This window comes from Oncorhynchus clarkii, chromosome 29, assembly GCF_045791955.1.
Source record: "Oncorhynchus clarkii lewisi isolate Uvic-CL-2024 chromosome 29, UVic_Ocla_1.0, whole genome shotgun sequence".
NCBI lineage: Eukaryota > Metazoa > Chordata > Actinopteri > Salmoniformes > Salmonidae > Oncorhynchus > Oncorhynchus clarkii.
In genome coordinates, this window is record NC_092175.1 from 42,916,790 (window position 1) to 42,938,616 (window position 21,827).

At 51.1% G+C, this 21,827-nt stretch overlaps 1 protein-coding gene across 1 annotated transcript in view; it reads left to right on the top strand.

The window, feature by feature from the left end:
- The window catches only part of LOC139388768 (SR-related CTD-associated factor 4a), a 51,991-nt gene that overhangs the window by 21,345 nt on the left and 8,819 nt on the right, over positions 1–21,827 (top strand). Inside the window, exons 3-15 of the mRNA XM_071135679.1 lie at positions 868–912; positions 7,052–7,213; positions 7,751–7,886; positions 9,611–9,753; positions 9,891–10,379; positions 12,104–12,177; positions 12,265–12,340; positions 13,740–13,916; positions 16,515–16,597; positions 17,859–18,034; positions 19,187–19,287; positions 20,771–20,884; positions 21,090–21,246. Of these exons, the coding sequence (XP_070991780.1) occupies positions 868–912; positions 7,052–7,213; positions 7,751–7,886; positions 9,611–9,753; positions 9,891–10,379; positions 12,104–12,177; positions 12,265–12,340; positions 13,740–13,916; positions 16,515–16,597; positions 17,859–18,034; positions 19,187–19,287; positions 20,771–20,884; positions 21,090–21,246 (1,933 nt within the window). The remainder of the gene's footprint in view (positions 1–867; positions 913–7,051; positions 7,214–7,750; positions 7,887–9,610; positions 9,754–9,890; positions 10,380–12,103; positions 12,178–12,264; positions 12,341–13,739; positions 13,917–16,514; positions 16,598–17,858; positions 18,035–19,186; positions 19,288–20,770; positions 20,885–21,089; positions 21,247–21,827) is intronic.

Here is a 21,827-nt window from a genome sequence, read left to right on the forward strand (position 1 = left end):
AGGGGAACAGTGGGTTAACTGCCTCGTTCTGGGGAACAGTGGGTTAACTGCCTCGTTCAGGGGAACTGTGGGTTAAACTGTGGGAACAGTGGGTTAAACTGCCTTGTTCAGGGGAACAGTGGGTTAACTGCCTTGTTCAGGGGAACAGTGGGGTTAACTGCCTTGTTCAGAGGAACAGTGGGGTTAACTGCCTTGTTCAGGGGAACAGTGGGGTTAACTGCCTTGTTCAGGGGAACAGTGGGGTTAACTGCCTTGTTCAAGGGAACAGTGGGTTAACTGCCTTGTTCAGGGGAACAGTGGGGTTAACTGCCTCGTTCAGGGGAACAGTGGGGTTAACTGCCTCGTTCAGGGGAACAGTGGGTTAACTGCCTCGTTCAGGGGAACAGTGGGTTGACTGCCTTGTTCAGGGGAACAGTGGGTTAACTGCCTTGTTCAGGGGAACAGTGGGTTAACTGCCTCGTTCAGGGGAACAGTGGGTTAAACTGCCTTGTTCAGGGGAACAGTGTGTTAAACTGCCTTGTTCAGGGGAACAGTGGGTTAAACTGCCTTTTTCAGGGGAACAGTGGGTTAACTGCCTTGTTCAGGGGAACAGTGGGTTAACTGCCTTGTTCAGGGGGCAGAACGACCGATTTTGACCTTGTCAGCTCGGGGGGATTTGATCTTGCAACCTTTCGGTTCCAAGTCCAACGCTCTAACCACTAGGCTACCCTGCCGCCCCCAGCATACACTAAGCATCCTTCTAATGAAGCCTAGTCCTCCTGCACTGGAAAACAGGCTCCATTTGAAGAGAGAATTTTAGTCCTCGACTAGGCTTCCGTCTGTGTCTGTTACTAAAACTCGGTGACATCTCTCTTCTCCCCTTTCCAGTTATATAAACACGTGGTCCAGATTGTTGAGAAGTTCATTAAAAAGGTGAGGCGCCTCCACACCTCATCGTCTTCTACACTGTGTGCTATACTTTCGGGATAGTCGACTCTGATCCTTACGAGATCCTAATTGCTGCTAGTTTTCTGTTCTACCTCATAATCGATATCACCCAGGTGGTGACCCAGGCCTACATCAGTCCCTGATTTTAAAAGGGGAAGAATTTAAGAAAGCAGTGGAACTGGCTTGGAGGTCCATACAGGCCTATACATTATCCACATCCCAAACTTCCTAGCATTGAGGCCTATACATTATCCACATCCCAAACTTCCTAGCATTGAGGCCTATACATTATCCACATCCCAAACTTCCTAGCATTGAGGCCTCTACATTATCCACATTCCAAACTTCCTAGCATTTGGGCCTATACATTATCCACATCCCAAACTTCCTAGCATTGGGGCCTCTACATTATCCACATCCCAAACTTCCTAGCATTGGGGCCTCTACATTATCCACATCCCAAACTTCCTAGCATTGAGCAGTCTCGCACGCGCTGTCTGTCTGTCTCGCTGTCTGTCTGTCTCGCTGTCTGTCTGTCTCGCTGTCTGTCTGTCTCGCTGTCTTGTCTGTCTCGCTGTCTTGTCTGTCTCGCTGTCTTGTCTGTCTCGCTGTCTGTCTGTCTGTCTCGCTGTCTGTCTGTCTCGCTGTCTGTCTGTCTGTCTCGCTGTCTGTCTGTCTGTCTCACTGTCTGTCTGTCTCGCTGTCTGTCTGTCTGTCTCGCTGTCTGTCTGTCTGTCTCGCTGTCTGTCTGTCTGTCTCGCTGTCTCGCTGTCTGTCTCGCTGTCTGTCTCGCTGTCTGTCTCTGTCTGTCTCGCTGTCTGTCTGTATGTCTCCTCTCTCTCTCTCTCTCTCTGTCTGTCTCCTCTCTCTCTGTCTGTCTCGCTGTCTGTCTCGCTGTCTGTCTCGCTGTCTGTCTCGCTGTCTGTCTCTGTCTGTCTGTCTGTCTCGCTGTCTGTCTGTCTGTCTCGCTGTCTGTCTCGCTGTCTGTCTCGCTGTCTGTCTTGCTGTCTGTCTGTCCGGCTGTCTCGCTGTCTGTCTGTCTGTCTCGCTGTCTGTCTTACTGTCTCTCTCTCTGTATGTCTCCTGTCTCTCTCCCTCTTTGCCTGTCTGTTTGACTCGCTGTCTGTCTGTATGTCTCCTCTCTCTCTCTGTCTGTATGTCTCCTCTCTCTCTCTGTCTGTATGTCTCCTCTCTCTCTCTGTATGTCTCCTCTCTCTCTCTGTCTGTCTCGCTGTCTGTCTGTCTCGCTGTCTGTCTGTCTGTCTCGCTGTCTGTCTGTCTGTCTCGCTGTCTGTCTCGCTGTCTGTCTCGCTGTCTGTCTGTCTCGCTGTCTGTCTGTCTCGCTGTCTGTCTGTCTGTCTCGCTGTCTGTCTGTCTCGCTGTCTGTCTGTCTGTCTCGCTGTCTGTCTCGCTGTCTCGCTGTCTGTCTCGCTGTCTGTCTCGCTGTCTGTCTGTCTCGCTGTCTGTCTGTCTCGCTGTCTGTCTGTCTGTCTCGCTGTCTGTCTGTCTCGCTGTCTGTCTGTCTGTCTCGCTGTCTGTCTGTCTGTCTCGCTGTCTGTCTGTCTGTCTCGCTGTCTGTCTCGCTGTCTGTCTCGCTGTCTGTCTCGCTGTCTGTCTGTCTGTCTCGCTGTCTGTCTGTCTGTCTCGCTGTCTGTCTTGCTGTCTGTCTGTCCGGCTGTCTCGCTGTCTGTCTGTCCGGCTGTCTCGCTGTCTGTCTTACTGTCTCTCTCTTTGTCTGTATGTCTCCTGTCTCTCTCCCTCTTTGCCTGTCTGTTTGACTCGCTGTCTGTATGTCTCCTCTCTCTCTCTGTCTGTATGTCTCCTCTCTCTCTGTCTGTATGTCTCCTCTCTCTCTCTGTCTGTATGTCTCCTCTCTCTCTCTGTATGTCTCCTCTCTCTCTCTGTCTGTCTCGCTGTCTGTCTGTCTGTCTCGCTGTCTGTCTGTCTGTCTCGCTGTCTGTCTCGCTGTCTGTCTGTCTCGCTGTCTGTCTGTCTCGCTGTCTGTCTGTCTCGCTGTCTGTCTGTCTCGCTGTCTGTCTGTCTCGCTGTCTGTCTGTCTCGCTGTCTGTCTGTCTCGCTGTCTGTCTGTCTCGCTGTCTGTCTGTCTCGCTGTCTGTCTGTCTCGCTGTCTGTCTGTCTGTCTCGCTGTCTGTCTGTCTGTCTCGCTGTCTGTCTGTCTGTCTCGCTGTCTGTCTCGCTGTCTGTCTCGCTGTCTCGCTGTCTGTCTCGCTGTCTGTCTGTCTGTCTCGCTGTTTGTCTGTCTGTCTCGCTGTCTGTCTGTCTGTCTCGCTGTCTGTCTGTCTGTCTCGCTGTCTGTCTGTCTGTCTCGCTGTCTGTCTGTATGTCTCCTCTCTCTCTCTGTCTGTATGTCTCCTCTCTCTCTCTGTCTGTCTCGCTGTCTGTCTGTCTGTCTCGCTGTCTGTCTGTCTCGCTGTCTGTCTGTCTGTCTCGCTGTTTGTCTGTCTGTCTCGCTGTCTGTCTCGCTGTCTGTCTCGCTGTCTGTCTCGCTGTCTGTCTGTCTGTCTGTCTCGCTGTCTGTCTCGCTGTCTGTCTGTCCGGCTGTCTCGCTGTCTGTCTGTCTGTCTCGCTGTCTGTCTTACTGTCTCTCTCTTTGTCTGTATGTCTCCTGTCTCTCTCCCTCTTTGCCTGTCTGTTTGACTCGCTGTCTGTCTGTCTGTCTCGCTGTCTGTCTCGCTGTCTGTCTCGCTGTCTGTCTCGCTGTCTGTCTCGCTGTCTGTCTCGCTGTCTGTCTCGCTGTCTGTCTCGCTGTCTGTCTGTCTGTCTGTCTCGCTGTCTGTCTGTCTCGCTGTCTGTCTGTCTGTCTCGCTGTCTGTCTGTGTCTCGCTGTCTGTCTGTGTCTCGCTGTCTGTCTGTCTCGCTGTCTGTCTCTGTCTGTCTCGCTGTCTGTCTCTGTCTGTCTGTCTGTCTTGCTGTCTGTCTGTATGTCTCCTCTCTCTCTCTGTCTGTATGTCTCCTCTCTCTCTCTGTCTGTCTCGCTGTCTGTCTCTCTGTCTGGCTGTCTGTCTCGCTGTCTGTCTCACTGTCTGTCTGTCCGTCTGTCTGTCTCGCTGTCTGTCTTACTGTCTCTCTCTTTGTCTGTATGTCTCCTGTCTCTCTCCCTCTTTGCCTGTCTGTTTGACTCGCTGTCTGTCTGTATGTCTCCTCTCTCTCTCTGTCTGTATGTCTCCTCTCTCTCTCTGTATGTCTCCTCTCTCTCTCTGTATGTCTTCTCTCTCTCTCTGTCTGTCTCGCTGTCTGTCTGTCTCGCTGTCTGTCTGTCTCGCTGTCTGTCTGTCTCGCTGTCTGTCTGTCTCGCTGTCTGTCTGTCTGTCTCGCTGTCTGTCTGTCTGTCTCGCTGTCTGTCTGTCTGTCTCGCTGTCTGTCTGTCTGTCTCGCTGTCTGTCTCGCTGTCTCGCTGTCTGTCTCGCTGTCTCTGTCTGTCTCGCTGTCTGTCTCTGTCTCGCTGTCTGTCTGTCTGTCTCGCTGTCTGTCTGTCTGTCTCGCTGTCTGTCTGTCTGTCTCGCTGTCTGTCTGTCTGTCTCGCTGTCTGTCTCGCTGTCTGTCTCGCTGTCTGTCTGTCTCGCTGTCTGTCTGTCTCGCTGTCTGTCTGTCTGTCTCGCTGTCTGTCTGTCTGTCTCGCTGTCTGTCTGTCTGTCTCGCTGTCTGTCTGTCTGTCTCGCTGTCTGTCTGTCTGTCTCGCTGTCTGTCTCGCTGTCTGTCTCGCTGTCTGTCTCGCTGTCTGTCTGTCTGTCTCGCTGTCTGTCTGTCTGTCTCGCTGTCTGTCTTGCTGTCTGTCTGTCCGGCTGTCTCGCTGTCTGTCTGTCCGGCTGTCTCGCTGTCTGTCTTACTGTCTCTCTCTTTGTCTGTATGTCTCCTGTCTCTCTCCCTCTTTGCCTGTCTGTTTGACTCGCTGTCTGTATGTCTCCTCTCTCTCTCTGTCTGTATGTCTCCTCTCTCTCTGTCTGTATGTCTCCTCTCTCTCTCTGTCTGTATGTCTCCTCTCTCTCTCTGTATGTCTCCTCTCTCTCTCTGTCTGTCTCGCTGTCTGTCTGTCTGTCTCGCTGTCTGTCTGTCTGTCTCGCTGTCTGTCTCGCTGTCTGTCTGTCTCGCTGTCTGTCTGTCTCGCTGTCTGTCTGTCTCGCTGTCTGTCTGTCTCGCTGTCTGTCTGTCTCGCTGTCTGTCTGTCTCGCTGTCTGTCTGTCTGTCTCGCTGTCTGTCTGTCTGTCTCGCTGTCTGTCTGTCTGTCTCGCTGTCTGTCTCGCTGTCTGTCTCGCTGTCTCGCTGTCTGTCTCGCTGTCTGTCTGTCTGTCTCGCTGTTTGTCTGTCTGTCTCGCTGTCTGTCTGTCTGTCTCGCTGTCTGTCTGTCTGTCTCGCTGTCTGTCTGTCTGTCTCGCTGTCTGTCTGTATGTCTCCTCTCTCTCTCTGTCTGTATGTCTCCTCTCTCTCTCTGTCTGTCTCGCTGTCTGTCTGTCTGTCTCGCTGTCTGTCTGTCTGTCTCGCTGTCTGTCTGTCTGTCTCGCTGTTTGTCTGTCTGTCTCGCTGTCTGTCTCGCTGTCTGTCTCGCTGTCTGTCTCGCTGTCTGTCTCGCTGTCTGTCTGTCCGGCTGTCTCGCTGTCTGTCTGTCTGTCTCGCTGTCTGTCTTACTGTCTCTCTCTTTGTCTGTATGTCTCCTGTCTCTCTCCCTCTTTGCCTGTCTGTTTGACTCGCTGTCTGTCTGTCTGTCTCGCTGTCTGTCTCGCTGTCTGTCTCGCTGTCTGTCTCGCTGTCTGTCTCGCTGTCTGTCTCGCTGTCTGTCTGTCTGTCTGTCTGTCTCGCTGTCTGTCTGTCTCGCTGTCTGTCTGTCTGTCTCGCTGTCTGTCTGTGTCTCGCTGTCTGTCTGTCTCGCTGTCTGTCTGTCTGTCTCGCTGTCTGTCTCTGTCTGTCTGTCTGTCTTGCTGTCTGTCTGTATGTCTCCTCTCTCTCTCTGTCTGTATGTCTCCTCTCTCTCTCTGTCTGTCTCGCTGTCTGTCTCTCTGTCTGGCTGTCTGTCTCGCTGTCTGTCTCACTGTCTGTCTGTCCGTCTGTCTGTCTCGCTGTCTGTCTTACTGTCTCTCTCTTTGTCTGTATGTCTCCTGTCTCTCTCCCTCTTTGCCTGTCTGTTTGACTCGCTGTCTGTCTGTATGTCTCCTCTCTCTCTCTGTCTGTATGTCTCTTTCTCTCTGTATGTCTCCTCTCTCTCTCTGTATGTCTTCTCTCTCTCTCTGTCTGTCTCGCTGTCTGTCTGTCTCGCTGTCTGTCTGTCTCGCTGTCTGTCTGTCTCGCTGTCTGTCTGTCTCGCTGTCTGTCTGTCTGTCTCGCTGTCTGTCTGTCTGTCTCGCTGTCTGTCTGTCTGTCTCGCTGTCTGTCTGTCTGTCTCGCTGTCTGTCTGTCTGTCTCGCTGTCTGTCTCGCTGTCTCGCTGTCTGTCTCGCTGTCTCTGTCTGTCTCGCTGTCTGTCTCTGTCTGTCTGTCTGTCTCGCTGTCTGTCTGTATGTCTCCTCTCTCTCTCTGTCTGTATGTCTCCTCTCTCTCTCTGTCTGTCTCGCTGTCTGTCTCTCTGTCTCGCTGTCTGTCTCTCTGTCTGTCTGTCTGTCTGTCTCGCTGTCTGTCTCGCTGTCTGTCTCGCTGTCTGTCTCGCTGTCTGTCTGTCTCGCTGTCTGTCTCGCTGTCTGTCTGTCTGTCTCGCTGTCTGTCTCGCTGTCTGTCTCGCTGTCTGTCTCGCTGTCTGTCTCGCTGTCTGTCTGTCTCGCTGTCTGTCTCGCTGTCTGTCTGTCTCGCTGTCTGTCTGTCTCGCTGTCTGTCTGTCTCGCTGTCTGTCTGTCTCGCTGTCTGTCTGTCTCGCTGTCTGTCTTTCTGTCTATATGTCTCCTCTCTCTCTGTCTGTATGTCTCCTGTCTCTCTCTTTGTCTGTATGTCTCCTCTCTCTCTCTCTGTCTGTTTGTCTCCTCACTCTCTCTCTGTCTGTATGTCTCCTCTCTCTCTCTGTCTGTTTGTCTCCTCTCTCTCTCTCTGTCTGTATGTCTCCTGTGTCTCTATCTCTCCATTTAATTTTCAATTGACTCTCTTTCTGTCTGTATCTTACTCCCCCCCCTCCCCATCTCCCCCAGTGTAAGCCGGAGTACAAGGTGGCAGGTCTATATGTTGTAGACTCCATCGTCCGACAGTCCCGTCATCAGTTTGGCATGGACAAGGACGTGTTCGGGCCACGGTTCACCAAGAACATCACGGGAACGTTTGAGAACCTCTGTCTCTGTCCCACTGAAGAACGGGTAAGACCATGATGATGATTATAATGGTGGTGAAACAAGTTATGATGGATACCTGAGGACGCTGTACTTACTCATAACAAATCTCTCTCTCTCCTCCTTTCTCTCTCTCTCCCCTCTATCTCCTTTCTCTGCTCTTTTCTCTCATCCTTTCTCTCTCTCCTCTCTCTCTGTCTCCTCCTTTCTCTCTCTCTCCCCTCTATCTCCTTTCTCTGCTCTTTTCTCTCATCCTTTCTCTCTCTCCTCTCTCTCTGTCTCCTCCTTTCTCTCTCTCTCCTTTCTCTCTCTCCTTTTCTCCTTTCTCTCTCACTATCCATCTCTCTCTCTCCTCCTTTCTCTCTCTCTCCCCTCTCTCTCTCTCCTCTCTCTCTCTCTCTCTCTCTCTCCTTTCTCTGCTCTTTTCTCTCATCCTTTCTCTCTCTCCTCTCTCTCTGTCTCCTCCTTTCTCTCTCTCTCCTTTCTCGCTCTCCTTTTCTCCTTTCTCTCTCTCTTTCTCACGATCCTCCCCTCTCTCTCCCTCTCTCTCCCTCCTATCTGTAGAGTAAGATAGTGCGTGTGTTGAATCTGTGGCAGAAGAATGGTGTGTTTAAGATGGAGATCATCCAGCCTCTTCTAGATATGGCGACATCTGGTTCCAGCAGTGTTGCAGACACCGAGATGGACGACCCAGACCCAGGTATTACTGTCTGTTAACCCAGACCCAGGTATTACTGTCTGTCTGTTAACCCAGACCCAGGTATTACTGTCTGTCTGTTAACCCAGACCCAGGTATTACTGTCTGTCTGTTAACCCAGACCCAGGTATTACTGTCTGTCTGTTAACCCAGACCCAGGTATTACTGTCTGTCTGTTAACCCAGACCCAGGTATTACTGTCTGTTAACCCAGACCCAGGTATTACTGTCTGTTAACCCAGACCCAGGTATTACTGTCTGTCTGTTAACCCAGACCCAGGTATTACTGTCTGTCTGTTAACCCAGACCCAGGTATTACTGTCTGTCTGTCAACCCAGACCCAGGTATTACTGTCTGTCTGTCAACCCAGACCCAGGTATTACTGTCTGTTTGTTAACCCAGACCCAGGTATTACTGTCTGTCTGTTAACCCAGACCCAGGTATTACTGTCTGTCTGTTAAACCAGACCCAGGTATTACTGTCTGTCTGTTAACCCAGACCCAGGTATTACTGTCTGTCTGTTAACCCAGACCCAGGTATTACTGTCTGTCTGTTAACCCAGACCCAGGTATTACTGTCTGTCTGTTAACCCCGACCCAGGTATTACTGTCTGTCTGTTAACCCAGACCCAGGTATTACTGTCTGTCTGTTAACCCAGACCCAGGTATTACTGTCTGTCTGTTAACCCAGACCCAGGTATTACTGTCTGTCTGTTAACCCAGACCCAGGTATTACTGTCTGTTAACCCAGACCCAGGTATTACTGTCTGTTAACCCAGACCCAGGTATTACTGTCTGTTTGTTAACCCAGACCCAGGTATTACTGTCTGTCTGTTAACCCAGACCCAGGTATTACTGTCTGTCTGTTAACCCAGACCCAGGTATTACTGTCTGTCTGTTAACCCAGACCCAGGTATTACTGTCTGTCTGTTAACCCAGACCCAGGTATTACTGTCTGTCTGTTAACCCAGACCCAGGTATTACTGTCTGTCTGTTAACCCAGACCCAGGTATTACTGTCTGTCTGTTAACCCAGACCCAGGTATTACTGTCTGTCTGTTAACCCAGACCCAGGTATTACTGTCTGTTAACCCAGACCCAGGTATTACTGTCTGCTAACCCAGACCCAGGTATTACTGTCTGTTAACCCAGACCCAGGTATTACTGTCTGTTAACCCAGACCCAGGTATTACTGTCTGTTAACCCAGACCCAGGTATTACTGTCTGCTAACCCAGACCCAGGTATTACTGTCTGTTAACCCAGACCCAGGTATTACTGTCTGTTAACCCAGACCCAGGTATTACTGTCTGTTAACCCAGACCAAGGTATCACTGCTGTCTGTCTGTCTGTGGATATGTCTGTCTGTCTCTCTGTCTGTCTGTTAGCTCAGACCAAGGTATTACTGCTGCCTGTCTGCCTGTCTGTGGATATGTCTGTCTGTCTCTCTGCCTGCCTGTCTGTTAACCCAGACCAAGGTATTACTGCTGCCTGTCTGCCTGTCTGTCTGTGGATATGTCTCTGTCTGTCTGTCTGTCTCTGCCTGTCTGCCTTCCTGTCTGTCTGTCTGTCTCTGCCTGTCTGCCTGCATGCCTGCCTGTCTGTCTGTCTGTCTCTCTGACTGTCTCTCTCTCTGCCTGTCTGTCTGTCTGTCTGCCTGTCTGTCTGTCTGTCTCTCCGTCTGTCTCTCCGTCTGTCTGTCGGTCTGACTCTCTTGTACTGCTGTCTCCAGGTTTCCCCTCATCCCCGTCACCAGTAAAGGGTAAGGTCACCTCAGTAACGGAAAACACTGTTGTGGCGCCTGTCTCTCAGCTTCAGAACTCTGACGCATTCGCCGCTGTCGCTCAGCTCTTCCAGTCCTCAAAAGGACAACAGGTGTGTGTGTGTGTGTGTGTGTGTGTGTGTGTGTGTGTGTGTGTGTGTGTGTGTGTGTGTGTGTGTTTATTTTTGCTAGTCCCATCTTCAGGCATCCCCCAGTGTCCTAACTCAGCTCTCTGTCTCTCACTCTGCAGCTTCAACAAATTTTCCAGAACTTTCAACAAAATCCGTCAAAGCCTCAGACTCATCCCTTCCCACCCCAGACCCACAGCCACCCCCAGCCTCAACCCCATCCTCAACCCCATCCTCAGCCGCATCTCCAGGCTCAACCCCATCCCCAGCCTCAACCCAATCCTCAACCCCATCCCCAGCCGCATCTCCAGGCTCAACCCCATCCTCAGCCGCATCTCCAGGCTCAACCCCATCCTCAGCCGCATCTCCAGGCTCAACCCCATCCTCAGCCGCATCTCCAGGCTCAACCCCATCCTCAACCCCATCCTCAACCCCAGCACCAGGCTCAACCCCATCACCAGGCTCAACCCCAGCCTCCTGCCAACCTCCACCACCTCCACTCCCAGCTCCATCTCCAGTCCCTGACCCCTGCCCTGGGTACGACCGCTCAGCGACTCCCCCTCCACTCCAGCGAGCTCAGCCAGCAGAAAACAGCGTTTGACAAGGTGGCTGTGAGTTCCTCTTCTTACTGTCGACCTGTAACCACAGAGTTCCCCTTCCTTGTCCCACAGGGGTGTTAGTGACGGGGTAAAGGTGATTCAGAATAGTTATTTTTTTGGTGGCGTTTCAAAAATGATTGTTGTTGTTATGGGGAAATGTCTTGTCTCTAGTAATGGTAGCCTCTCGTTTGTCTAGATGCTGTTGAACCTTGTCTCCTCTCGTTTGTCTAGACGCTGTTGAACCTTGTCTCCTCTCGTTTGTCTAGACGCTGTTGAACCTTGTCTCCTCTCGTTTGTCTAGACGCTGTTGAACCTTGTCTCCTCTCGTTTGTCTAGATGCTGTTGAACCTTGTCTCCTCTCGTTTGTCTAGATGCTGTTGAACCTTGTCTCCTCTCGTTTGTCTAGACGCTGTTGAACCTTGTCTCCTCTCCTTTGTCTAGACGCTGTTGAACCTTGTCTCCTCTCCTTTGTCTAGACGCTGTTGAACCTTGTCTCCTCTCGTTTGTCTAGATGCTGTTGAACCTTGTCTCCTCTCCTTTGTCTAGACGCTGTTGAACCTTGTCTCCTCTCGTTTGTCTAGATGCTGTTGAACCTTGTCTCTTCTCCTTTGTCTAGATGCTGTTGAACCTTGTCTCCTCTCGTTTGTCTAGATGCTGTTGAACCTTGTCTCCTCTCCTTTGTCTAGATGCTGTTGAACCTTGTCTCCTCTCCTTTGTCTAGATGCTGTTGAACCTTGTCTCCTCTCCTTTGTCTAGACGCTGTTGAACCTTGTCTCCTCTCCTTTGTCTAGATGCTGTTGAACCTTGTCTCCTCTCGTTTTACTAGACGCTGTTGAACCTTGTCTCCTCTCCTTTGTCGAGACGCTGTTGAACCTTGTCTCCTCTCCTTTGTCTAGACGCTGTTGAACCTTGTCTCCTCTCGTTTGTCTAGACGCTGTTGAACCTTGTCTCCTCTCGTTTGTCTAGACGCTGTTGAACCTTGTCTCCTCTCCTTTGTCTAGACGCTGTTGAACCTTGTCTCCTCTCGTTTGTCTAGACGCTGTTGAACCTTGTCTCCTCTCGTTTGTCTAGACACTGTTGAACCTTGTCTCCTCTCGTTTGTCTAGACGCTGTTGAACCTTGTCTCCTCTCGTTTGTCTAGACGCTGTTGAACCTTGTCTCCTCTCCTTTTTCTAGGCGCTGTTGAACCTTGTCTCCTCTCCTTTGTCTAGATGCTGTTGAACCTTGTCTCCTCTCCTTTGTCTAGATGCTGTTGAACCTTGTCTCCTCTCCTTTGTCTAGATGCTGTTGAACCTTGTCTCCTCTCCTTTGTCTAGATGCTGTTGAACCTTGTCTCCTCTCGTTTGTCTAGACGCTGTTGAACCTTGTCTCCTCTCGTTTGTCTAGACGCTGTTGAACCTTGTCTCCTCTCGTTTGTCTAGACGCTGTTGAACCTTGTCTCCTCTCCTTTGTCTAGACGCTGTTGAACCTTGTCTCCTCTCCTTTGTCTAGATGCTGTTGAACCTTGTCTCCTCTCCTTTGTCTAGATGCTGTTGAACCTTGTCTCCTCTCTTTTGTCTGGATGCTGTTGAACCTTGTCTCCTCTCCTTTGTCTGGATGCTGTTGAACCTTGTCTCCTCTCCTTTGTCTAGACGCTGTTGAACCTTGTCTCCTCTCCTTTGTCTAGACGCTGTTGAACCTTGTCTCCTCTCGTTTGTCTAGACGCTGTTGAACCTTGTCTCCTCTCGTTTGTCTAGACGCTGTTGGATCGTTTTGACTATGACGATGAGCCTGAGGGAGCCGACGAATCAAAGAAGGACCAGACGTCTTTGTAAGACCTTTCCCCTTATACTGTGTGTGTGTGTGTGTGTGTTGTACATCTGTATGTTAACTGTGTGTATTTGTTTCATTCTGACAGTACCCAGCAGCCTCCAGGTTTCCCCCAGCACTTTCAACAACACATGATGGGCATGGTCCAAGACCTCACACGCCAGGTAATTAACATGGTCTCAGACCTCACACACCAGGTAATTAACATGGTCCAAGACCTCACACGCCAGGTAATTAACATGGTCTCAGACCTCACACACCAGGTAATTAACATGGTCTCAGACCTCACACGCCAGGTAATTAACATGGTCCAAGACCTCACACGCCAGGTAATTAACATGGTCTCAGACCTCACACACCAGGTAATTAACATGGTCTCAGACCTCACACGCCAGGTAATTAACATGGTCTCAGACCTCACACGCCAGGTAATTAACATGGTCCAAGACTTCACACGCCAGGTAATTAACATGGTCCAAGACCTCACACGCCAGGTAATTAACATGGCCCAAGACCTCACACGCCAGGTAATTAACATGGTCCAAGACCTCACACGCCAGGTAATTAACATGGTCCAAGACTTCACACGCCAGGTAATTAACATGGTCCAAGACCTCACACGCCAGGTAATTAACATGGTCTCAGACCTCACACACCAGGTAATTAACATGGTCTCAGACCTCACACGCCAGGTAATTAACATGGTCTCAGACCTCACACGCCAGGTAATTAACATGGTCTCAGACCTCACACACCAGGTAATTAACATGGTCTCAGACCTCACACGCCAGGTAATTAACATGGTCTCAGACCTCACACGCCAGGTAATTAACATGGTCTCAGACCTCACACACCAGGTAATTAACGTGGTCCAAGACCTCACACGCCAGGTAATTAACATGGTCCAAGACCTCACACACCAGGTAATTAACGTGGTCCAAGACCTCACACACCAGGTAATTAACATGGTCCAAGACCTCACACGCCAGGTAATTAACATGGTCCAAGACCTCACAGGCCAGGTAATTAACATGGTACAAGACCTCACACGCCAGGTAATTAACATGGTCCAAGACCTCACACGCCAGGTAATTAACATGGTCCAAGACCTCACACACCAGGTAATTAACGTGGTCCAAGACCTCACACACCAGGTAATATACTGATCTTGCTCTCTATTTGTCTCTCCCTCTCCTCTCCTCTTCCTCTCTCTCCTCTCTCCCCTCTCCCTCTCTCTCTCCCCTCTCCTCTCTCCCCTCTCCTCTCTCTCCTCTCCCTCCCTCTCTCCCCTCTCCTCTCTCCCCTCTCCTCTCCTTCTCTCCTTCTCTCCCTCTCTCTCCCCTCTCTCTCTCCTCTCTCCCATCTCCTCTCTCTCCTCTCTCCCCTCTCCTCTCTCCTCTCCCTCCCTCTCTCCCCTCTCCCCTCTCCTCTCTCTCCTATCCTTCTCTCCCTCTCTCTCCCCTTTCTCTCCCCTTTCTCTTCTCTTTCTCTTCTCTCTCTCTCAGAACACACACACACACAGTATTAAAACAAAACTCTCCTTGTCTTTCACCCTCCTTCCAGATATCTCTGCCTCCTAACGGCCAGCTCCAGGGCTATGGTTTGCTGCCGGGCCAGGCCTACCCAGGAATGGTGGTTCCTCCAGGCCAGCCCCTCCCTGGTACAGGACCTCCAGGCTTCCCTGGGGGATTCCCTCCAAACAAGGACACCTTTGGCCAACACGTGGGCCAGCAGGAACAGGTGAGATTAGTACATCAATAGATTTTAATTCGGTTCGGTGGAGTTTTATTAGGTATGAATGGTTAAAAACATTGTTGTGTCTTTGGCATCATTAAAGTGAAGACTGTTGTTTTATCGAATAAATTCTCTGTAATTATTATTACGTGATTAAACTAATCATGTAAATGTAATTAACTAGGAAGTCGAGGGAATCGCGGAAAATCTTCAGATTACAAAGTTATAATATTCTTAGTGTAACTTTCAGATATTTTAATATCTGATCACTTAGTCTTCTAATTAATTAATTATTCTTTACCTCACGTTAGTCTCATTCCAAACGCCGTAAATTGTTGGTTATCTGCACGAACCCAGCCTTTTCTATAAATCATCCATACACCAATTGTCTTAATCATTTATTTACTAACTAAATAATCACAGAAATGCATAAACACACAAACAGTAGCTATGGTTACAGGGAAATGATAGGGGAGGTTCCCTAGTGGGCTATGCCGATATGACGGCTTGGTGGACAAAGGGAAGTGGGTGTGGTCTGAAAAGGGGGTGTGGACTGAGAAGGGGGTGTGGACTGAGAAGGGGGTGTGGACTGAGAAGGGGGTGTGGTCTGAGAAGGACAGGACAAGAGTCACTACACAGTTGATAATTATATTGATTGAGATGCTAATCTTTTGCACATGAACGCTCACTCATTCGGGAATAATTGCAATCAACAGATATTTACGATCGGTGTGTCTTCCTGATCTCTGTTGGAATCGTCAGTCCTTCTGTTGGAGAGTTCATCCGAGTGTGTCTCTGCTTCCCTGGCGTCTGTCGCGGTTAGAATGAATACTTCAGAGTACCATTCAGAAATGTTCTTATAGAACACCGAAACGGTGGTTGTCGGTCATCGCGTCCCAGGTTGACATAATTTCTAGCTGCAGACTAGTAATTAGTATCTAAGATTTGCTCTTATTCTGTAGGGATCGATAGTCTCAGAGTTTAACCATTTCCAGCCGTGTAGCCAATTCTCGACGTGGTATGGTTAGGAATTCAGCAACCATTACATCCTTAGCTTAGACTGAGGTTTTTGTGGTCTAAACTCAACCTGTGTCCCCTCGGTGTCCATCGAGGAACGCATGGTCTGAAAACTATTTATTCAGGGGGGGGGTTTTATTCGTAACAATAGGAGAGGGCTGTTCCATGACGCCAGATCATGTCTGTGCTCACGGGGGGCGGGCCAATGACTTAGTTAAACTTGAAAGGAAATACAATTCTCTTTCATTAAAGGTTTAACATCCACCTTACATCATTTCACAAATAGTTTCATCTTTACTCATTGATTTTATACAATATTTAGACGCAGACCTCATAACGGAGGCACCCGTATAAACAGAGTTATGCTAATGTGGCTGTGTTGTCTTTCATGAGGTCACAAACATGAAACAAAACGGACCGGGTCGTAGCTGGCTTCTCCACCGACCGTGTGTACACATTCTCCAAAACATGGATATTGTTCAGTTCTCAAACTCTGTGATGTAGAATGAGTTCCCTTTGTTCTACTGTGAAACTCTCTATACTGCATTGCCACGAGGAGAGAGTCTCCTCCAGGAATTTACAACCTGAGATAACAGAACCTGGGTGTAGGAGAGAGAGAAGGGGGGGATGCCACGATCTATGCCGAGAAAAGGCCACGTCATGACAACATGAAAATAGTAATCCTGCCCTTTAATTTAATAGACATGGACCAGTCCAATCTTTATTATTTATTTGTATCTTTTATTAATTAACTAGGCAAGTCAGTTAACACTTATTTACAATGACAGTCTAGGAACAGTGCCCTGTTCAGGGGCAGAACGACAGATTTTGACCTTGTCAGCTCAGGGATTCGATCTAGCAACCTTTCGGTTACTGGCCCAATGCTCTAACCACTAGGCTACCTGCCTCTAACCGCTAGGCTTCCCAGCCTCTAACCACTAGGCTACCTGCCTCTAACCGCTAGGCTTCCCAGCCTCTAACCGCTAGGCTTCCCAGCATCTAACCGCTAGGCTGCCTGCCTCTAACCGCTAGGCTGCCTGCCTCTAACCGCTAGGCTACCTGCCTCTAACCGCTAGGCTACCTGCCTCTAACCGCTAGGCTTCCCAGCCTCTAACCGCTAGGCTTCCCAGCCTCTAACCGCTAGGCTACCCAGCCTCTAACCGCTAGGCTTCCCAGCCTCTAACCGCTAGGCTACCTGCCTCTAACCGCTAGGCTTCCCAGCCTCTAACCGCTAGGCTTCCCAGCCTCTAACCGCTAGGCTACCTGCCTCTAACCGCTAGGCTTCCCAGCCTCTAATCGCTAGGCTTCCCAGCCTCTACCCGCTAGGCTACTTGTCTCTAACCGCTAGGCTACCTGTCTCTAACCGCTAGGCTACCTGTCTCTAACCGCTAGGCTACCTGCCTCTAACCGCTAGGCTACCTGCCGCCCCAAAATGGTTATTTGATTTGGAATATTCAATTAGTCAGTTAATGTGTATCACTTCTCAGAACTCATCATGCATTGCAGGTGTTCTTCCTGTTCATGCAACAATTTAATGGTACTAACAAACTTACTGATGTTGTAAATGTTATGGTTTCTTCTTGTCAGGATATGAATATGGACCTGGACCCCCCCTCCATGAAGGATGGAAGACACCGACCAGATGGCAGGAAGTCACCATCGGGATCTAGGTGAGTGCTGGTCAGATGGCCAGTCCCTATTGGTTAACGTCTAAAGACGGCGTTCAAATGGCCAGTTCCTATTGGTTAACGGCTAAAGACGGCGTTCAAATGGCCAGTTCCTATTGGTTAACGTCTAAAGACAGCGTTCAAATGGCCAGTTCCTATTGGTTAACACCTAAAGACAGCATTCAAATGGCCAGTTCCTATTGGTTAACGCCTAAAGACAGCGTTCAAATGGCCAGTTCCTTTTGGTTAACTTCTAAAGACAGAGTTCAAATGGACAGTTTCTATTGGTTAACGGCTAAAGACGGCGTTCAAATGGCCAGTTCCTATCAGGGCCTGAAATTAACTTTTTGGTTAAGCAGCCAAAATAAATGTTGCCATTTAAAAATAAATAAAGTAAGCATTCGTTCTGATGTTTGTAAAAAAACAAGACATGTATTACTAGGAAGCAGTAATATGGTATATTGCTCATTGAGTCTTTTAACCAATGTAATGTTAAAATGAATCATTTAGATACAATAGTGAAAACAGATTCCACAACTGAACAACAAGAATCAACAGTGTCCTGCCCTGCCACAAAGTGCTGAGTTATCAGGGTATATTTTAGCAATAAGGCACGTGGGGGGGGTTTATGGCCAATATAACACAACTAAGGTCTGTTCTTAGGCACGATGTGTCGCGGGTGAAATGTACAAGCACACAAATAAATGTAGGAGAACAATTTTTAAGTATTTGAGTGTTATTTTTTTAATGATAAGAAATGACCTGCAAGTTAATGAATGAAATGTTTTTTTGGGGGGCGGGCCGTTACCGTGGTAACTGGGGCCCCCTCACAGACACCTGGTGACGGAAACAGAATCTCCAGTCTCATGCAACGGTTGTAGAAAACTTCAACTAAACATTTGAAAAAAAATAAATAAAAAATAAGAAACCTGACGTTTGAACTTAAGAATGCCGACAAAAGACGAGGACAAAGTTAAACTTTTAGAAAACTTTCTCGTCACTTTGACCAACTTCTACATTGTGGGCTTTAGGATTGAAGAACATAAACTCTTCCCACCAACGTGGCTGGTGAAAATAGACATTCTTACCCGCGAATTACAAAAATCGACTCTCATTTTTGACGGGAGTTAATTTCCGAACCCTGGAAATGAACTCCTATCATCCTCTCAGACCTTGTGAGGTGTGGGATTTTCCGACGCTAGCCAAGCAGTAATATAAGAGGTATGTGATTTGTGTCTGTCTCTCTCTCTCTCTCTCTCTCTAGGTCTCCTAAGAGGAGGCGGTCGCGGTCCATCTCTAGAACACACCGGTCCAGAGACCGCCGCAGACACTCCCCGCGGTCACGCTCCCAGGAACGCAGGGAGAGAGAGAAGGAGAAGGAGAAGGAGAGGGAGAGACGACAGAAAGGACTGCCACAGCCCAAGGCTGACACGCTGAGCGGTGAGACAACTCTCTCTCTTCACCTAGTCAGTCTGTCATGGAAAGAGCAGGTGTTCTTAATGTTTTGTACACTGTCTATATATATATATATATTTTTTTTTTTGCTATTGGTTCCTGTTCCCTTTCCAATGTGAATCATTGTCACTTAATCTCATTATTTCACACTCTCTCCCCCTGTCTCTCTCTCTCTGTGTCTCCCCCCCCTCCCCATGTCCCCCCCTCTCTCACCATGTCTCCTCCCCCCCTCCCCATGTCCCCCTCCCTCTCTCACCATGTCTGTCCCCTCCCCATGTCCCCTCCCCCCCTCCCCATGTCCCCCTCCCTCTCTCACCATGTCTCCTCCCCCCCTCCCCATCTCCCCCCCTCTCACCATGTCTCCTCCCCCCTCCCCATGTCCCCCTCCCTCTCTCACCATGTCTCCCCCCCTCCCCATGTCCCCTCCCCCCTCCCCATGTCCCCCTCCCCCCCTCACCATGTCTCCCCCCTCCCCATGTCTCCCCCCCTCCCCATGTCCCCTCCCCCCTCCCCATGTCCCCCCCTCTCTCACCATGTCTCCCCCCTCCCCATGTCCCCCCCCTCCCCATGTCCCCCTCCCTCTCTCCCCATGTCTCCCCCCTCCCCATGTCTCCCCCCTCCCCATGTCCCCCCCCCTCCCCATGTCCCCCCCCCCCCTTTCTCACCATGTCTCCCCCCCTCTCTCCCCATGTCTCCCCCCCTCCCCATGTCTCCCCCCTCCCCATGTCCCCCCCCTCCCCATGTCCCCCTCCCTCTCTCCCCATGTCTCCCCCCCTCCCCATGTCGTCCCCCCCCCTCTCTACCCATGTCTCCCCATGTCTCCCACTCTCTTCCCATGTCCCCCCCCCTCTCTCCCCATGTCTCTCCCCATGTCTCCCCCCCTCTCTCCCCATGTCTCTCCCCATGTCTCCCCCCCTCTCTCCCCATGTCTCCCCCCTCTCTCCCCATGTCCCCCCCCCTCTCTCCCCATGTCCCCCCCCCTCTCTCCCCATGTCTCCCCCCTCTCTCCCCATGTCCCCCCCCCTCTCTCCCCATGTCTCCCCCCCCTCTCTCACCATGTCTCCCCCCTCCCCATGTCTCCCCCCCTCTCTCCCCATGTCTCCCCCCCTCTCTCCCCATGTCCCCCCTCTCCTCCAGTGTGTAGTACCACTCTGTGGGTGGGTCAGCTGGACAAGAGAACCCAGCAGCAGGATGTAGCCTGTCTACTGGAGGAGTTTGGACAGATAGACTCCATCAACGTAAGTGTAGAGTGTGTTGAAACCACACCGACTCTTTAGGTTGCTCTTAAATGATTCACATTTAGAATCTGATTTCTCGTGCCAATATCTTCCAATTCACTTGGTAATCTCCTTCCTCTCTCCCCTCCTCTCTCCTCTTCCTCTCTCCTCTCCTCTCTCCCCTCCTTTCCTCTCTCCCCTCCTCTCCTCTCTCCCCTCCTCTCCTCTCTCCCCTCCTCTCCCCTCCTCTCCTCTCCTCTCTCCCCTCCTCTCCTCTCTCCTCTCCTCTCTCCCCTCCTCTCTCCCCTCCTCTCCTCTCTCCCCTCCTCTCCTCTCTCCTCTCCCCCCTCCTCTCCTCTCCCCCCTCCTCTCCTCTCTCCCCTCCTCTCTCCCCTCCTCTCCTCTCTACCCTCCTCTCCTCTCTACCCTCCTCTCCTCTCTACCCTCCCCTCCTCTCTACCCTCCCCTCCTCTCTACCCTCCTCTCCTCTCTCCCCTCTCTCTCCTCTCTCCCCTCTCTCCCCTCTCTCCCCTCCTCTCCTCTCTCCCCTCCTCTCATATCTCCTCTCATCTCTCCTCTCTCCCCTCCTCTCCTCTCTCCTCTCATCTCTCCAACTCCTCTCCTCTCTCCCCTCCCCTCCTCTCTACCCTCCTCTCTACCCTCCCCTCTCCTCTCTCCCCTCATCTCTCCCCTCCTCTCCTCTCTCCTTCCTCTCTCCCCTCCTCTCTCCTCTTCCTCTCTCCTCTCCTCTCTCCCCTCCTTTCCTCTCTCCCCTCCTCTCCTCTCTCCCCTCCTCTCCTCTCTCCCCTCCTCTCCCCTCCTCTCCTCTCCCCTCCTCTCCTCTCCTCTCTCCCCTCCTCTCCTCTCCTCTCTCCCCTCCTCTCCTCTCTCCTCTCTCCCCTCCTCTCCTCTCCCCCCTCCTCTCCTCTCCCCCCTCCTCTCTCCCCTCCTCTCCTCTCTCCCCTCTCTCTCCTCTCTCCCCTCTCTCCCCTCTCTCCCCTCCTCTCATCTCTCCTCTCATCTCTCCTCTCTCCTCTCCTCTCTCCCCTCCCCTCCTCTCTACCCTCCTCTCTACCCTCCCCTCTCCTCTCTCCCCTCATCTCTCCCCTCCTCTCCTCTCTCCTCTCATCTCTCCCCTCCTCTCCTCTCTCCTCTCCTATCTCCCCTCCTCTCCTCTCTCCCCTCCTCTCCTCTCTCCCCTCCTCTCCTCTCTCCCCTCCTCTCCTCTCTCCCCTCCTCTCATCTCTCCCCTCCTCTCCTCTCTCCCCTCCTCTCATCTCTCCCCTCCTCTCCTCTCTCCCCTCCTCTCCTCTCTCCCCTCCTCTCTCCTCATCTCTCCCCTCCTCTCCTCTCTCCTTTCCTCTCTCCCCTCCTCTCCTCTCTCCCCTCCTCTCCTCTCTCCCCTCCTCTCATCTCTCCCCTCCTCTCCTCTCTCCTTTCCTCTCCTCTCTCCCCCCTCTCCTCTCTCCCCTCCCCTCCTCCCTCCTCTCCTCTCCTCCCTCAGATGATTCCTCCTCGAGGTTGTGCCTACATCGTCATGGTCCACAGACAGGATGCATTCAGAGCTCTGCAGAAACTCAGCAGAGGATCCTACAAAGTCAACCAGAAAGCCATCAAGGTATGTGTGCTTTGTTAGAACAAAGGGCCAGTTTCCCGGACACAGATTAAGCTTTGTCCTAGACATCTTAAAAGGCAAGTTCAATTAAGTGCTTCTTAGTTTAAGACTAAGGCTAAGTCGGTGTCCGGGAGACCGACCATCAATGTACAAAAGTAAATATGAATATTGATTTAATTGAATGTGTATATTGTCGCCTCGTCCCCAGATTGCGTGGGCCTTGAATAAAGGGATCAAGGCAGAGTTGAAGCTGTACTGGGACGTAGAGCTGGGCGTTACCTTCATCCCCTGGTCAAAGATAAGACAGGACCAGCTAGAGGACGTCAGAGAGGGAGGGACGCTGGACCCAGACACACTGGACCCAGGTAATAACACACGCTGGACCCAGACACGCTGGACCCAGGTAATAACACACACTGGACCCAGGTAATAACACACACTGGACCCAGACACACTGGACCCAGGTAATAACACACGCTGTACCCAGACACGCTGGACCCAGGTAATAACACACACTGGACCCAGACACACTGGACCCAGGTAATAACACACACTGGACCCAGACGCACTGGACCCAGGTAATAACACACACTGGACCCAGGTAATAACACACACTGGACCCAGGTAATAACACACACTGGACCCAGGTAATAACACACACTGGACCCAGGTAATAACACACACTGGACCCAGGTAATAACACACACTGGACCCGGACACACTGGACCCAGGTAATAACACACACTGGACCCAGACACACTGGACCCAGGTAATAACACACACTGGACCCGGACACACTGGACCCAGACACACTGGACCCAGGTAATAACACACACTGGACCCAGGTAATAACACACACTGGACCCAGGTAATAACACACACTGGACCCGGACACACTGGACCCAGGTAATAACACACACTGGACCCAGACACACTGGACCCAGGT